The sequence below is a fragment of the Melozone crissalis genome, unplaced genomic scaffold (assembly GCF_028551555.1).
Source record: "Melozone crissalis strain CALT ecotype California unplaced genomic scaffold, PUWL_Pcris_2 ptg000029l_1, whole genome shotgun sequence".
NCBI lineage: Eukaryota > Metazoa > Chordata > Aves > Passeriformes > Passerellidae > Melozone > Melozone crissalis.
Genome location: NW_026535807.1, coordinates 2,981,949 through 2,999,738, shown reverse-complemented (window position 1 = coordinate 2,999,738; position 17,790 = coordinate 2,981,949). Strand labels below are relative to the sequence as shown.

At 43.1% G+C, this 17,790-nt stretch overlaps 1 protein-coding gene across 1 annotated transcript in view; it reads right to left on the bottom strand.

Annotated features, from left to right (window-relative positions):
• LOC128939981 (contactin-3-like) overlaps window positions 1–17,157 on the bottom strand; it is a 98,308-nt gene extending 81,151 nt beyond the window's left edge. Inside the window, exon 1 of the mRNA XM_054281301.1 lies at window positions 17,115–17,157. Within this exon, the coding sequence (XP_054137276.1) occupies window positions 17,115–17,126 (12 nt within the window). The 5' untranslated portion in view covers window positions 17,127–17,157. The remainder of the gene's footprint in view (window positions 1–17,114) is intronic.
• Between the last annotated feature and the right edge of the window lie 633 nt (window positions 17,158–17,790).

Below are 17,790 nucleotides of genomic sequence, written 5' to 3'. Positions count from 1 at the left end.
CATAAAATCATGGAATTGTTTGGGTTGGAAAGGGCATTAAAGATCATTTCATTCCCACCATTGCCATGGCAGGGACACCTTCCACTGTCCCAGGGTGCTCCAAGCCCAACCTGGCCCAACATTCCAGGGATCCAGGGGCAGCCCAGCTGTGCCAGGGCCTCATTGGATAAAATGTGAGATTTACCCTCCAGTTAATGCTGGAGTCATCTCCACAGCACAGCACGAAAAGATGAGGTGCTGAACATCCTACAAGAAGCTCAAGCAGCACATTTTATTTAATTTTTGAGAGGGGAGTTCTATCCATTTCTGATTACCCTCAGAATGAAATCAGCAGTTGTGGATGTGACTCAACCCACCAGGTTTCCATGGGGGAACAGCTGAGCTGGGAATTTCCTCATCACTGAGTCCAACCTCTGCCTCCCACTGTCCCTATCCAAGCCTGAAGGCACCAGGGGCATGATGAAAATAACATGATGAAAATATAAAAAATAATTAGAAAAATGCTACAGCCACAGGCTGTTGAAAACCCCAAGGAAAGAGAACTGAACCCCTGTGGTAATTCTCCATTTGGACCTGATTTATCAAGCTAATCTTTCTCTAATACCAGGGAATCCCCAGATTTTGCTTTGACACCAACACAGCCCAGTTCACTTTAGATCTGTGTTGAGGTGAATCCAACTCAAAAGTGCTACTAAAGGTATCTGCAAATACCCAGGCAAGGTTGGACTGTCCAATGGCACAGCTGACCACTAATTATTTACTAAAACCAAACTGGTATCTGTCATTTGTTGCACTGAAGCAGAGATGGTGCCAGTTTAAGAATTTAGCAAGGATTTTTGTCAGTTGAAGGAAAGAGTTAATTCAATTTGCTGTCATCCACCAGGCAGATCTAGAGAGTCAGATATCAGAGTAAATTCATGGGAGAGACTGGAAAGGCTTTGGAAAACAAAACACAGAGGCAATATTGGCCAGCACAGAGGCAGCAGTGGCAACAGCTTCTGAAAGGAACACAAATGCACCCACTACACCTGCAAGGCTGTAAATAAAAAAGGATTGACCAGTTAAAAGCCACAGCAGCAAGATAAAGAACAGAGTTACAAACCTGCTGAGCAACGCTGTGCCCTGCTCCTGAGATAAATTTAAGTAAGTTAGATAAGTTTGAAATGGTGCTCCAAGGAAAAACTGGGATTGCTGCAGCTCCTGTGGGGCCTCATTAGCCCCCAGTTGCAGGGCAGCAGCACTCATTAGGGAGCCCTGGCTGTTCCCCAGCCTGCTGTCCCTGTTTGGCAGCAGCCAAACCCCCCTGACCAAGCTGCAGGCACAAAACCAGCCAGGAACTTCCACAGAAACTCCTCCACTCCCGAGCACCGAGCAGGGTTAGAGCTCTCTCCAGCGCGCCATCAGCAGAGGCCTAGTTAACAGCATCATTTTATACAAAATTAATTTACAACAGCTTCATGTGGAAGAAGCAGCGACTGTTCTGTGGAGAGTTTGGTTACAGCTTCTCCTGTCAGGCTGCATTTACGGGCTCTGAGGCCTCCCCAGCCCATCCATCCTCTGCCCTTGATCCAAAGCTCCCTGGAACCCAGCTCACACAGGTGGTTCTGCTCTGCAGAGCCCTTTCCCCGACCCTGGAACTGATTCCAGTCCCTCCCTCTCCCAGAGCAGCAAAGAACATTTGCAGTGATTGAACGGCCACTCTGCCCACAGCCAGCGCCACAGAGCATTTCTGCTTTTTATCTCTGATTCCTCACGACAGCCCAGCCCCTGCACACACAGCAGGGCTTGCTGAGCTCCCTCCTGCAGCTCTGCCATCCCACTAATCACTACAACACCTTCAGCTCAGCCCTTACCACAGGGAGTTATTCACCTCAACAAAAGCAGCACAGCAGCAAGAAAAAAATAAAAAATTAAGGAGTGCTATTTATCTTAAAGTCCTCAGGAATGCTGCTCAGTTTTAAACCCATCAGCCTCTTCACACCCTGCCAGAGGTTTTTGCTCTGCAGCACCTGTGGAGAGATTTCAGCTCCATCAATCCTGGCACACCCATGGGAACACTTCACCCAACAACCAGCTCTACATTCTCCCCAAAGTTTTCTGGGAAACATTCACCAGGCTCTCCTTAAACTCTTGCCACTTTATCAATTATGAGATAAAATTTAAAATTAGTAAGTGAAGCAACAGCAACTCAAAACCCAGCAAAACGCTGAAGACCAATTCCCACCACAGTGACCCAAACTTAATGCCACCTGTGTCACGGATGTATTTTATGAAAACTCCTTTTGACAGGGTTTTTCCTCCTGAGAAGCTGAGAAGCCTCAGAGGAAAAGAAAAACAATGGTTATCTGCTGCTGTGGAATGCAACAGGTGCATCTTTGGTTGGTCCATGTGAGTGGTTTCTACTTCATGACCAATCACAGTCAGCTGTGTCAGACTCTCTGGTCAGTCACAAGATTTTATTATTTATTCCTTTCCTTTCAAGCCTTCTGATGAAATCCCTCCTTCTGTTCTTTAGTATAGGCTTAATATATCATTTTCTTTTAATATAATACATATCATAAAATAATAAATCAGCCTTCTGAAACACGGAGTCAAGATTCTCATCTCTTCCCTCATCCTGGGACCCCTGTGAACACCACCACACACGTGAAATTCATGGAAACTATTTTTGGTGTTGGTGCAGTGAAGGTGTTACACTGCTAGAGCAGATTAATTTTTCATGCAGATATTAAATTAAATCAGAATTATATTGCCCTTTTCTGCATTACATAGCGAGACATGCACACATTGAACTGCTGTGGAAATCTGCTTTATCTCATCTGCACACAGACTTTGTGTTTAACACCAAACTCACTCCCAAAACTCCAACCAAGACCTTCATTCAGTGCCAAAATTGTACTTCCCAAACACACAGGAGAAGGATGTTAAAAACCAAATAGTTGCAGGAAGTTCTTTATCTGTGGCAACCCAGAATTTTGCATTTTTAGCACAAAGGAAAGTTTGAGTACAAGTGTTAATAAAATTGAAAAGTAGATAATCATATTCAGCACTCAGTGCCAAAAGCCAACTTCAGCTGCTACTTTAAATACCTCCACTTATTACTCAGTAATTATTAAATGCCTTCCCAACCAGTGACAGCACTAACTTGTGCATTTAAACCCATGCTGATGAACACAAAAATGTAAAAACTGCAATGCACCCTTGATGACATGACCTGTGCTCTGCCCGCTAATTCTTCCTTTCTTAGAGTAACAATATTTTACGCTAATAATCAGAGACTAAAAGTCTTTTTTTTTTCCCAGAAGAGTGACCTGTCAAAAATCAAGCATTTCCTCTGTTAATTTCAGGCCTCTGTTGTTGTAATTTGTGTGCCTGAGGCTTTTCCCCTGTGACCTACCAATTCCAGACCCCTTTTGATAACATTTATGGGTCAACACCTCCAACCAGGCATCCCAAGGCAGGTACTACCAGAGGTCAGGAATTCTGTGAACCCACATGACAGCATGTCACAAATCGCTTCAAGATAATGCAAGGCTGGAGAATTATGATCAATAAATCAGAGGTGTTGGAATTTTTAAAAAAAATCAAACATGAATTCGGGTGAACTCTGACTTGTGCAGCTGCAGTGGGGGGAAAGGTGAGATGTGATTTTTATTTCCATGAGAGGAATGACTCCCATGTGTGCATTTGCATTCCAAATTCTGCAGGGCTGCCAGGAGCACAGGGAGCCTTGGGGTGGAGGAGAATTCAAAGCTGGGTCAATTTTTAGTCCCTATAAAGAAGGATGACTATTGGAATCAGAATGTTTTGGGTTGGAAGGGACCTTGGAGATCACATTTTCACATCCTGCCATGGCAGGGACACCTCCCACTGTCCCAGGTTGATCCAAGTCCCATCCAGCCTGGCCTTGGGCACTGCCAGGGATCCAGGGGCAGCCACAGCTGCTCTGGGCACCTGTGCCAGGGCCTCAGAGCCCTCACAGGGAAGGATTTATTCCCAATATCCCATCCATCCCTGCCCCTGCCAGTGTGAAGCCATTCCCTGTGTCCTGTCCCTCCATCCCCTGTCAATTGTCTCTCTCCAAGTTTCCTGCAGGCCCACCCTGAGCTCAGCCCAAAGCTTTTCCTGTGCAGGTGAGCAATGCCAGCTGTGCCAGCCTTTCCTCCCAGCAGAGCTGCTCCATCCCTGGATCATCCTGGAGCCTCCTCTGGGCTCTCTGAGCTCTGCAGGTGGGGTCTCACCTGGGCACAGGGCAGGATCCCCCCTTTCCTGCTGGCACCAGCCCAGGGTGCTTTCATTCCTCATTCCCGAGTCCGGAGCCTGGACCAGCACACTCAGAGCAGTCCCTGGTGAGGCACAAAAATCAGCATTTCTGTGCAAGCACCTTCCTGCCATCCCCCACAAATCACAGCTTCAAAAGCCTCTTTCATCCTGCACTGCTGCCCCAATAAAAACTCCTCACTTTCCCCTGCATACATAATTCCACTTTGATATTCCTTGGGCAGAACAAAGTTGATCTGTGCCTCTCTCTGGTGTCCAGCTGGAATTAACACCCACATCCCACACAGATTGCCAGGAATGCTGATCCATGCTGGCTGCCCTGGTTCCAAGGGTCACCTGCAGCAATTTGTCAACAGTTCCCTCCTCATCAAAAATTTACAGGCTGCTGAATTCCCAATGATGCTACAGCAAATGGTAAAACCATCTTCCTCAAATATGTTTTTCAACAGAATGTGCTGTTCTCCCTCATATCTCCACTCAAAAATCACAGGGTAGGACAAGATCCTACACCTGAGCAAATCCCAGAAGGGAAACTCAAGCAGATCCTGAATGAGGCAGCCAGGGAGCAAAGTGACAACAGGCCAGCAAGCAACTGAATAAACAGAGCAAAAAATCTGACACTAACATGAAGCCTGTCCTCAACTCCCTCCCAACAAAAAGACTGAAAACAAATTAAAAATGAAACAACAAAAATCAACCATAGACAGCCACATTAAATGCCACAAAACAGCGACACAGACACTCCACCTAAAAAGTGCTGACAGTATTACTCTGCAACTTAAAAGAATGTAAAATTCAACACAAAGCTACTCTCAACACCCGAATGTACCAAAACTGACATCAGGGCAGTGTTTACCTTCTCCTAAGAGGTTACTTTGATTTTCAGAGCTCCCTATTGCTGCTCTTAGTGCCAAAAATCCTCATCAAAATGAGCACTCTGCCTGCCTGGTCCCTCTCACTACAGGAGAGGCTCCAAGTCCATCAGAGCAGGCAGGAACAGCATTTCCAACCCACTGAACTCCCCTCACCCTGACAACTTAAACTGCAACACAGGAGGAAATCATTCTGGGCTGAATACCTTTAGAGCTGACAAATTAAACAGTCAGACACTTTGGGACTGACAAAATCCAGAGACTCTTTAGGGTAAACAGTAAAATGTGTAGCTACCTACACATACACATATATATATTTACAAATATATATATATTTATATATTCATTTATACATACATATATATGTATGTATGTATAGATATATTTACAAATATATATATTTTTATATATTTCTACATACATATATATATGTACATACATACATATATATATATATATATATTCTACATACATGCATATATATATGTATCAGTTTAATAATGTATATTAAAGAGAGAATGGCAGAAAAATCTCTTCCTTCTCACCCTCTCTCTCCTCCTCCCAAGTCTCATTAATGCTCAAGTGCCAACAAGAAAATTTATTCAATTTAAATGGCATTTTTGTCCTATGGCATCCCAATACAGGAAGAGACCCCCCATATACCACATCTTGAAAATACCCAACCCAACCCTAAAACATGACCTGTGCACTGCATCATATAGTCAACCCAGGACAATTAGCCAGGAATTTTCCAGAAAATGCAGTAATTTCTTTTTCCCAAGAGAAATTTAAAAAGAATTCCTAAGAGATGTTGAAGATGAGAACCTGCACCTCTCCCACCCAAATGCCACCATGGCACTGGGGCTTCCCACAAAGCCCTGGCCTCAGCTTGGCCTTTAAATGGAAAATGCCTCCAAGACAGCAGATTTTAAACTCTTAAATAATAAATTTTAATGCAGACTTTTCTGGTCAGTTTACTCAGAGCAAGACAGGACAGCTTTTCCCACTGCCCTGCAGATGATGTCTGATGGCTGGGTTGGTTTTATTTGGGGTTTTTAACATGAGGGAGCCTAATCCAACAACAACTCAAACAAATAAATGCATTCCATGACACAAAGGCAGATGACTGTCCTCTAAATTGATCCTACACATGGTGTGAATTTGATATTTTATTATATTTCACATTTGTTTCTTCCTGACCAACATCAGTGAAATTCCTCAGACCAAAGCTGACATAAAGTTGATGCTCCAGCACCACATTTGTTTACAGCCCAACATGCAACAGGTAAGGAGATGTTTTGTCTCTTTGTTTAATCACAAAAGAACAATTAATTCCCAAGAAGTAATTAAAGCAAGAGAGAAAAATGGGATAGATGCTTTGAGCAAGGAAGCAAACAAGAGGAATAAAGGAAAAAAATGTGAAGTTTACATTTCATATACAGCTTTGCTAGCTTCTTCTTACTCTTTTCAAATATATATACACAGAGAGAGAGTGGGAATGGAGGAGCTTGATAGAAATATTCACCAATTTCAGCAAGGAACTGAGCTTTGGGAGATATGGCCACAGGTGCCCCTAATCTATCCTGTCTGTGATTATCTCCCTCCGAGTCACATGCAGGAAAATAATCCCCTGCAGCACAGAGCACTGATGTGAAAGGAGAGAAAAGCTCAAAGTCACAGCTGAATGCTTAGAGCTGAACCCATTTCTGCAGTTTTTTTTTCCCCCCCTTCTACTTCTTATTTGAGACCAAGGCAGCTTAATCTGCATTGATGTCTATGAAGTTTCACTTGAAAAGTTCTTCAGTCTGAGAGAGTTTCCTCTCTCTTATGAACAGGAATAAAATGCTCAAATATTTTTGTGAAAAAGTTTCTTTTCTTTTTTTACAAAGGAAACTATGAAGCATTGCCTGAGAACTTGAATACTGCATTTCAGCCAAATTTCAAACCAGTAGCACAGATATTAATCAAAAAGTGAGATTGTAAGAGAAAAAACACCCAACCAGGAGGCAGAACAAAACCCACAGGAGAGCATGAGAACCCCACTAGAGATGCTCAGGGGATGATGAGTGTGGCTGATTTGTGTGCTCTCACACAGGAGAGCAAGAGAATCAAACCATTTTATGGTTATTATTAATAACAGAGAATATGTTATTTCAGTTATTATTTCCATTTTAACAAACGCTTTGCCACCTCCTCCCACTCCTCACTTTCTCTGTGGTTTGCTGTCCACATCCCTGCTCCCCTTCATTAATCCACTTAATTTCAGCATTAGTTTAGATACAGATTTGCTTCATTAACTCACTGCTGGAGGAGTCCAGCACCCTGAGATGGAAAGGGAATTTTGTCTCAGTTTTGTACAATCTAGATATTACAGTTATTATTTGGAGATCTTCGTTCCTTGTGTCTTCAGGAAAATGAGTCTCAGCATAAGACCAAAAAAGCAAAAATTAGAGGTTAAATTCCAGTAAGTTTTCTTCCACTGACACTAAAAGATGAATGCTACAGCCCATCCCAAGATTAATGCATGCAAATGTGGCTGATCCACCAAAAGCAGTAAAGAAAACTTAAAGCTTTTTTAGCCAAACAACTCTGGAACACCTCTTTTATCTTTCCCATGTAATGAGGCCTCACTTTCAGGGTGAAAAAAATAACAACCAAGCAACTATTTAAATTACTTAACAAGATCTCTTTAAATATCAGTACAAGGTTAGATGTGATAAAGACTCCACTGCCTTTGCTGGGCAAGTTTGACAGCTTTGGTTCAAAAAAAACCACCAAAAACCCAAACAAAACTGGAAGGAGCAGAGAGCTACACTGAGATAACGTTCAGTGGTGATGAACCTAGGAGTATCTAAAGAGCTAAAAAAAATCAATTTCTTGACTTAGGAAGTAAATTCAAATTAGGAAATCTCTGTCTGACGAAGGTCTGAAAAACATGGAAGGAAAAGAAAGATGGGGAGAGAGGTTAATTGGTTTGTAAAGTATTCGAAGTACCAAGATACAAAATGCCCTGGCATTCTGCCCTGGCAGGAAAACAAATCTGCACAAGGGTGATGCAGACAGAGCCCATGCAGGGGGATGGAGAAACAAGCAAAAATTTAAATTCTGAGGTTCAGGAGCTTTGTTTCATAATGATGATGACAATATTGTTGTGAGGTTCATTATGGCACCAAAGTGAGTTTGAGGTACAACTCCAGGAAAGTCACACTGGGAGCTTTACTAACCCAAAAGCTCCACTTCCCAAATACCACTTTCCTTCAGAGAGTAACAATTCCTTTGCACCATGTCCAACAGGAAAGCAGCAGCAAGCCCCAGGCCTGAGGAGATGCTGTTTTTCTTTCAGATCTCCAAGGTTCACTTCATGTCTTAATGCACTTGGCATTGCTCTCGCCATTAATCGTGCACTGCAGACCAAGAGAAAGTGCTTTTCCAGAAATGACCTCAAACTAAATTCATAATTCTTAAAAAACCAATAAACCCACTGAACCAGAGAGCTCAGCCCTTCTGCGCTGGGCTCCAGGCACACAAAGCTGCTTTATTCCCTTTAGCAAGATCCACTAGCACCTTGATTTAAAGCACAGGCTGGAAACTGTTTATATGGTGTAACAGCAGTCCTGTGCTTTGAGCCAGCAAAGGAAGAAGAGGCCAGAAGACACCAGAGGTCCTTTAAAACAGAGACTAGAGATGTGCTACATAAATTCAACCCACCAATAAATCTGTATTTGTCTGTGCTAAAGCACAGTCCTACCTAATACTTCTTTTCAAACCTCTCAGATGCAGGGGCAGCATCCCTTAACTCCTTCCAGATGTTCCCAGAGAACTCCAGATTTCCTGCATTTCATTTTTCTGGAATTACCACCACCAAGAGGAAAGGTCCTCTCTAAAGAATTTAGATATTTGTGTGTGTCATGTTCTCATCTTCCTCACAGGGAGAAGTGATTTTAGGCTGAATAAGGAATTTGAGGAGTCACATCCTTCTCACATGGCCTGAAAGAGGCTGCAGCTGCTGAAATATTTGGGACATCTCTGCATCCTTCACTGTACAGGAGAGAAGGTGAAAATCAGAGCCTTGAGGAACACATTGTGCCTGGCTTGAAGTGGTGCCATTAACACAAGAACAAAGTATAAACTCATCAACGAAAAAACCCTGCACAAGAGTACTTGAAGCTGTGCCTGCAATGCATGTTTTTAACTCATAAAAAAGAATTTTAATTCTACAAAGGCTTTTGGAGCCTTTAGCTTTTTTCTTTTTTTTTGACTAAGCAGACCATTAAATTCACCTGACCACAATGAATCAGAGAAGCAGGATTTTTCAAAGCCTAATTTTAAAGGAGACTTTCAAGACTTCTCTCACTTTCCTATAATACTAATTGGATCTCCGTATATTGGACTTCATGGAGAGGAAGAACACAACCACAGAGCTTTGCCAATTGATGATAAAGCCTTGCTGGGATTTTGTTTCTAGAAGTACCAACCCCTTTTAATCAGGAAAGTCTCAGGTACATAAAACAAAGGGCTGGGTTTTTTAGAAATCCTCCACATAATGCAAAGAGAACTCGTGAAATTTATCAGAATAATGCTTTCCTCAGGAGGGTTGGCAAGGAACCAGATAAATAACAAATAAAAAGTGTGCCCAGAACAGCAGTTTCCTGCATCTGGAGAGAGACACAGGGTGCCCAGAGCAGCTGTGGCTGCCCCTGCATCCCTGGAGTGTCCAAGGCCAGGTTGGACATTGGGGCTTGGAGCAGCCTGGGACAGTGGGAGGTGTCCCATGGATGGGACTGGAATGACCTTTAAGTTCCCTTCCAACCCAAACCATTCTGGGATTATCTGTAAATTCACTGTGAGTTAAACTTTACAAAAGGAAAGAGCAAAAGGGTTTTCCATCAGTGCAACATGAACATTTATTTTGCGACAGTAAGAAAACCACATCAGTTCTCTGCTGCCATCCCTGCCTGTTTCTCAACCCCTTTGCACGGGTGCCATTTAACCAGTTCAAATCACGTTGCACAGGAATAAATCAATCTGAGGATGGAATGTCCACTACCATCTTTAATTGGGCTTATTGGTTTTCTTTTCCAGAAGGCTTACTGCTGAGCCTTCTGGAAAAGAAAAATGTGGATCTTTACCAATCTAGAATTAAAAGAAATTTGCATTGGAAATGCAGGCACTTCACTGTCTGCAGTGCTTATACTGGGGAATAATGCACCTCAAATTTTCCTGAAAATACAGAGAACTGCTGATTCCTCTCTCCCTGCTGCAGGCAGCCAAGGCTGGGAGAAGATGGCCCCTGTTACAATATTGTAAAGGTGCATCAGGAGAGGAGACTTTTTTCTTCTGCTTCTTTTGCTAGGTTGACTGCAGGAAAAAAAAAATTATGTTCAGGGTGTTGTCGCATACTCCAAATAAAAATTCCAAGCCTGGTTCTCTTAAAAATGTCTCTCTGTACTATTTTCTGCTGGACAGAGAACATCCTTGGACACTAGAAGTAAGCATGCCTATGTCATTAGGGATTTATTAGTTTAAGACACATAATTTTTCAGGCTGGAAACTGAAAAATTACCTACTGTAACAATGCCCAAGGTTCCCAAGAAGGCAGCAGGTACCAGGTGAGGAATTAAAGGGATTCAATGATCCAGATCAGAACTGATGCCTATTCTGCATGAAGTAATCAAGAGCCCACCTCAGGAGGAGAACAGACTGGACAAAACTCCAGATTTAATCCCAAACCACAGCTCAGTTTTCTAGCAGTTTCACACATTTCACTGTTGTGTTTTCATTCTGTACCCACAGCCACACAAAGGTCTGGGAGCTTTTTGTGCTTGCAGGAGGAGGTAAGTGAGCAGGTTATCAAAATCTGCACCATCAGGATGCTCAGATGCTGGGGGAAGAGAGGACTGAGCTGAAACAGCTCCACAGGAGAAGCACGAGGTGCTGGAGCTTTGCAACTTCCTAAAGCTGCTTAGCTCCACATAAGCTGCTTATGCAACTTTCTTAACTCTGGAGAACATCCAGAAGTGATGGCAAACAGTGCTCAGGTTAAGTTACACTTGGGACAGACACTTCAGGAGCCATCCTGCCCTCTGAACAAGGAAAGAAGCAAAAAATCCAAGTCCCTTCCCAAGAAAAATCTGACCAGGAAGAGTCAGGCATGGTTTAGTAGAGGAGACGAGTTCCGTGCTTGTTTTCCTTCATGTTCCCCTTGCATGACTTGGGGAACGGCACAGAAGCTCCAAACCAGCTTCTGAGCCAGAGATTATTTCACATTTCCAACTGGAGGATTACAGATTTTTACACCTGACTATGAAGAAGCTGCTTTGGGGTGCTACCTTTGAAAGGAGAAGAGCTTTAGAAAGGAGTTGAAACTCTGCAGCCATTCCAGTCACCAAACACAACTACTGAGGGCTGTTCAGTAGTTCAGACCCTTCATCTGGAAATAAACCTGGAAATAAACCTGGGAACAAACCTATCAACCCACAATGGGCCTCATCAAGGGTATTTATGGGACAGGACAGGGACAAGGTCAAAGCCCTCAGGACTTACAGCAGGCTTGATTAAGTTCCATCCCAGCTGGGAACTGAATGAGTAACAAACAGGAGAGAGATGCTCCTGTTGAAGAAAGCCTGAAAAAAGCTTGGAAAAGTCCTTTCTTTCAGCTCAGTGCCTTCAGGAGAGGCACCAAGTGCCACCACCAGCATTCCAGGGATGTCACACACCAGGTGAGGGCTCAGCAAACACCCCAGGGTTGGCACCCCTCTCCTCTCCAGGGGCTCCCAGGCTGTGCTCTGGAAAAGAATGGGGAATTTCCTCAAGGTCCAGCTTATTTCAGCTGTTTTGTAAGAGGACACATCTGCAGAGTGACTTTCCAGTCTCCAAGTGCACCTGGTGAAAGACTGGAGCTTTCTAATCTCAGGATTTCAGTGTGTGAAGCACAGCTCTGTGGCGGGGAAGAACCTGCTGCAGAAAAAAGTGCCAAGTAAAACCCACAATCTCTTATTGCAGGAGCAGAGGGCATGAAACTTGACTTATCCTTCATTTAACAGTGGCAGAAGAACAGCACTGTTAGATGTTAACACCTCTTCTGTTTGCATTTTAAGCTTATTGAGGAAAAGAGATGCTCAAGGAGACAATAAACTGCAGCTTTTAAAGCATTAGAAACACAGCTCTTCACCAGGGCCACAGCAATTTTTATTTTCTTCAGCAATACAATAGCAAAAATAGTCAATGTGAGATTCAAAATCAAATAGCTACAAAAATTATAGTGAGAAATTGAAAAACTGCAAGATCCGTAACCAGATGAAGCTCCACAACTGAAAGGAAAACTACCAGGTGTATGCAACCCCTCCAAGAACTGCATTTGATTCTACAAACAGTTTGCCAGTGTTCTGTAAGGCTTCACTGCTTTTTCCTCTATAATCTCAACAGGATTTTAGAGCAGGAAAGATGTGACAATCAGTGAGAGGAATGGGGCTGTGTGAGAATGCAGCCCCTCAAAAATGGGGGGAAGAGGACAATAACTCTGGTTTACATTAATTTAGCTCCTTCTAGGAGGAAAGTTAACTCCTGCTTAGTCAGGAGTAGAAAAGAAGTCAGTGCCAAGAATGGGAAAGGGTTACAAGAGCAGCTGCTGCCCCTCATCTTTTCTAGAAGGATAAAAACCCATTTCAGTGCATTTCCCCTGCAGGCAGGCAGGGATGGCACAGAGCTCCTGGGGGCTGTGAGTGCAGCCCTGGGCTAACACAGCTCCAGGTAAACTGGAATTCAACTCCAACACACAAAACTCAAGTTTTCAGCATCAATTCAGCCAGCCAACTTCTACCTTTTTTAACAGGAAGACATTAGGGCAGGTAAATCAAGGTAATCTTCCTTCTCTTAGGATCAATGATGAGATCTTGAGTCTAAAACAACAAAACCTTTTCTGTGGGGTGGAAAGCTCAGTGTGCAAACAGGTGCCTTTCACACCCCACTGACACACACACAAACATAACAGCTCTGCAGCATCAATAAATCTTTATCCAGAGGAGGTGCACACTGCTAAAAACATCCTCTTAAATGCTCAACTGATGCTCTTGAAGGACTGCAAACCACAGAAACCTGGGGTCTTCTTCTGATCCTAACAGCAGCTGTGTCAGGGTAGATGCTAATGGTTCTTCATCATCTTTCTTTAGAGAATTTGTTTTTAAAAACTGAAAAAAGGTCATTTATTATTTAATTGTCCTGCTTGAGCACACAAACTTCAGAGGTAAAGAGGTGCTGGTGGTCAGGCAGTGACCTGGCAGGGATGTTCCCAATTACAGCCTGCTTTATAAATTACCCTGGCAGAGCAAACATGCATATCCAGCCTTTTCTTTTTATTGTCATTTACAAGCTGCACCAACCCACTGGACTGAGATGTTAAATTACCCAGGGGGCTGCAGAGAGCTCTCCTCCCACTCTGCTTTGCCCACACAACAACCTGCACCCCACTCCCGGCAGCAGGCACCAAAAATTTCATATTAAACAAAGAAAAAGTCATTACAGGAATGCTAATATTTTAGTAATGAGCTTTTGATGTGAAAACTGCACCACCCAGGGCCACACCAAGGGCTATTACCTGCTCCAGCATCACACAAAAATCAAGTATCTCCCCCATTCTGGCAAAACCAGACCCTGTTTTCATAGCTTTAAAATCCAACTCTCCTCAAGCAGCAGGACAGATGGACAGGTGGCACAGACACATCCAGGTGACGGCACTGAGCTTTAAGAACGCAGGATAAAATCAAAATATTTTGCAATAACCAGGGGAATAAACAGTAATTTCTACAGCTAAATTTGCTGGTTTCTCCCTGTAAAACACTCCACAGTAATATGTCATTAGAACAGTGTTTTTCATCTTGCACATTTCACCAGGAATGCTAAGAGATGCCAACTCCAACAAATGGAATGTCTTCAAATGCAGAGATGCGTGATCCTTCTGCAAATGAACTATGAAAATCTGTATGCTTGCAAGCTAAACAGAATTTATCATTTACTGATCCACCCTGGATTGGATTAGACAGGAATTGCTCCTTATGTAGTCAAGTACTGCAGTTCACTGGAAATTACTGTCCTGACCTCAGCACAAGCAAAAGGGATGCTGGACATGCTTCACATTAAGCCAGACTGTGGAAAACCAGTTGATTTTCCCCACTAGTGTACTCCAATGAGAGGTTTACAGCTACAAACAGCTGTAATTTATTATATTTTACATTTCACAAAAGGCCTGAACATGTTGAGCAGTAATACTCTTCAGAATTGTCAAGGCCTATTGAAGTGAAATATGCTTCCCACATCAGGAGCATGGCACTGTGATTTCACCAGGGCTAGAAAAGCAGTAGGATTGATTTTTTTATTTTTTTCAAACAGGAATAGTGAGAGGAGAGTTTTTAGAATAGTTAATACCAGGGTAGCTCATTACCACTTGAAATGTTGGGGGAAAAAGAAGCTGGATTTAACTGTAATGTTTCAACAGGGCTCAAACCACTTTTTTCAAAGCTACAGTAAAATTCAAGATTTCTCACTTCTCTGTTAAAATTAACTGTACAAGTGGGTTTTTCCTCAACCATAGATCTCAAAACCAAGGGAACAGGACAGAAATAGATCTATAGGAATCGTAGGAGATCTGCCCTTACCTGGTGCCTCTCACAGTGCTGTGTCCATCACCCCTCAGACAGAGCAGCTCTGGCCTCCAGAGCTTCCTTTATGCACCACACAAGGGGCTTACTAGGGTTAAAAACTGCTTTATTTAGTTTTCTTCATTTAAACCCAGTGTAGAGGGACTAATCTGGAAGAGCTGAACCAGTTCAGCCGTTCTGGACTCATTCTGCTGGGCTCAGGAAAGCAGAGAGAGCTGCTCACACACCTGGAGCCCTGCTCCATCCTGGAATTGCAGAATATCGGGGGGCACAAGGGTCCCCAGGGTCTCAGGCAGGTTGGTGGCACTGTATTTCAGTAGATATTTCAGTAGATATTTCAATAGTCAGATTTCCCTTGCACAGAGATTTTTTCCAGCTCCTTCCTGCTCACACCTCCTTGCCATCACAGGCAGTGCTTCCCCCTCACGCTGCAGCTCAGAAATGCACGATTTGTATTTTCCAGCAACCAAGAACTGGCTGACAAAAAAAGAAAACACAGACACGTCTGGTTCTCCCTGCTTTTCTCCTATCACCACTCACTCCCAAGCCTTTTGCAGCCCACAGCTCATTTTCTGGGAGCCCCCAGCTCTGCAGTCCAGATTTTAAGCGTGTCATGATTCAGTCAAACACAGATAAAGTTCCTCCTGTGTGCAAGCAGGATTAAGAAAACACAGAAATACATGTCCAGGTTTCAAATCCTGGCTGTTCCCATTAAATGGGTTTCTCCAGAAGAGAACGAGCTGCAGGTGGGATTGTCCAGGGCTGAGCACAACTTCAGCAGCTCCCACTGCTGCCTCCCCCAGCTGGAAGTGCAACACCTCGGCCAGCTAATTAATTATTCTTGACATTAATTAATAGATTAATTTTTCAAGAGAAAAATACCTGGATGTTATAATCTGTTAAAAATTCCTACACTAAGCTGTGCCAAATGAAAGTATTACTTATTTTAAATAATATTATTGTACTTTATAACACTTAAAAAGTGAAATTTTAGAGGTATAAAACTGACTGCTGTTTAAAAATAAAACCAATACTGTAAACACTATGACCGGCATTTCAACTGACCAAATTTCAACATGCAGATTTTAACTTTACACTAATAAAATACCACCTAACTCCACCAGCTGCCCACCACCTTCACTCAATCAAGACTGAGAATCCATAAGATTTTTGAACTCTTGCCACTTCCCCTCACTCTGTATTAAGTCTTTTCTTTGTATTAGCACACTAAAACAAAAATAAATCAATATAAATAAATTTCAGTTGACTGGAGTAAAAGCCCAAAGGTTTTTTCCCCCCTTCCCACTCTTGTTACCCCAGCAGTGCTCTCGTGGGCACATTTCTGTTTAAAAGGCCATCAGCTCTGATCTGGTTTTCATCTGTCTCAGTGGACCAAGAACTGTGTGGCTTTTTGAGCTCTGAATCAGGAAAGAACTTCTCAGCTTATGCAAACCTGCAGCCTTTACCTAATCCCTTCCTGGTTAAGGCACATTACAAGGTATCACTGGTAATTATTTCATTTTTTCCTGCAATTCATTTTCCTGCATCACATCCTACAAAATGTGGACCATCAAATCTCCAGCGCAAAGTTTGGGCTACAATTCTAAACGGCTTCACTAAATCAAAGGTGGAGATGTTGGCACAGGAGGGAACTACAGCTCTTCCAATTTCATTTTCCTGCATTCCAGTTGTTTTTCAATGGGCTAATCACTGAGTGAACTATCCCTGCTTTGGCTGAGACAGGGAAACTTCAGCTGCAGAGCTGTAAAACCAACCAAAAATACCTGAAACAAGAACTGCTGTCACTGCAGATATATTTTAAGGTCAGCAGCAACAGAGCACCAAGGCAAGTCCATTTCCAGAGCCAGTTCCTGTGGCACATTCAGTTCTGAAGAACCAAAACATTAAATTCCTAAGCTTCTCCAAACCAAAGTTAATTTCAGATATCCTGCCATTTAACCCATCCTGACATCACCCATGCACAACAGGAGCTTAAGCCAGGCTTGCATCACACAGGTCCCTTGAAAAAGTCATTTTTCATCACTTGTATCTCCAGCAGTGTTCAACTTCCATGTGTGCATGAACCCCAGGGGACTCTAATGCACTGTTCCCTGGTTTCCCAACATGAACTGGGAGCTTATGGGTCTGACAGCACAACAAGACAGACCTAGCTGCAAGCTGAGCACCAAGAAGGATAAAAAATTACTTTATACTTGAACAAACTTTCAATTTTCCCTGATTTTCTAATAAACCAAGACCAGGCTTATAATTCTTTCTCATGTCATCCAAAGTCAGGAGGGATGCTCACCTCCAGCCCCATCACTCCTCATCACTGATCCCTTCCCTGTCCCTGCAGGTTTGCTGGCTCCTGAGACTCCTCACACCACTTGAATACACAAAAAAAATCTCACTTGCGAACTGCAGTTAATCTGTGCCTTCTGGTATCAAAGAAAATCCTGATGAGCCCTTCCATACACATAAAACCACTGGCTTATGTCATTTGTAAGACTCAGCCTCTTCCAGGAAGAACAGTAAAAAGATTGAATCTATTTGCAGAAACCTCCCGTTGCTGTATCACAACAACATTAAGATGTTCTTGTGGTATTGCAATGGGAAAATTCCCACAAGAACATAAACATAAACAACATCAAAGACAGCAAAGCTCGCTCAGAAAAAAACAAACAACCAAAACCACCGCCCCTGCACAAGTGGTTGGAAGCATTTGTGGGTGGAAACTTCAGAAGCATTATAGAAAAGTGACAGGAAAATATGGCACTGCTCCTTAGCTACGGTGACGTGATCTTGAGGAATTTAAAGAACAAGTCGTTTAGGTAGGTCCATATTTCACATCCAGCTCAAGGGTTTGCAGGGTGGGTGGGTGCACGCTCGGATTTCTGGACAAGACCCCAACTTAGGTGACCAACACTGGAGCTGAGTGAGTGGCAGAACCACAGGAGTCACCACCAGAGCTTGTCACCATCCCA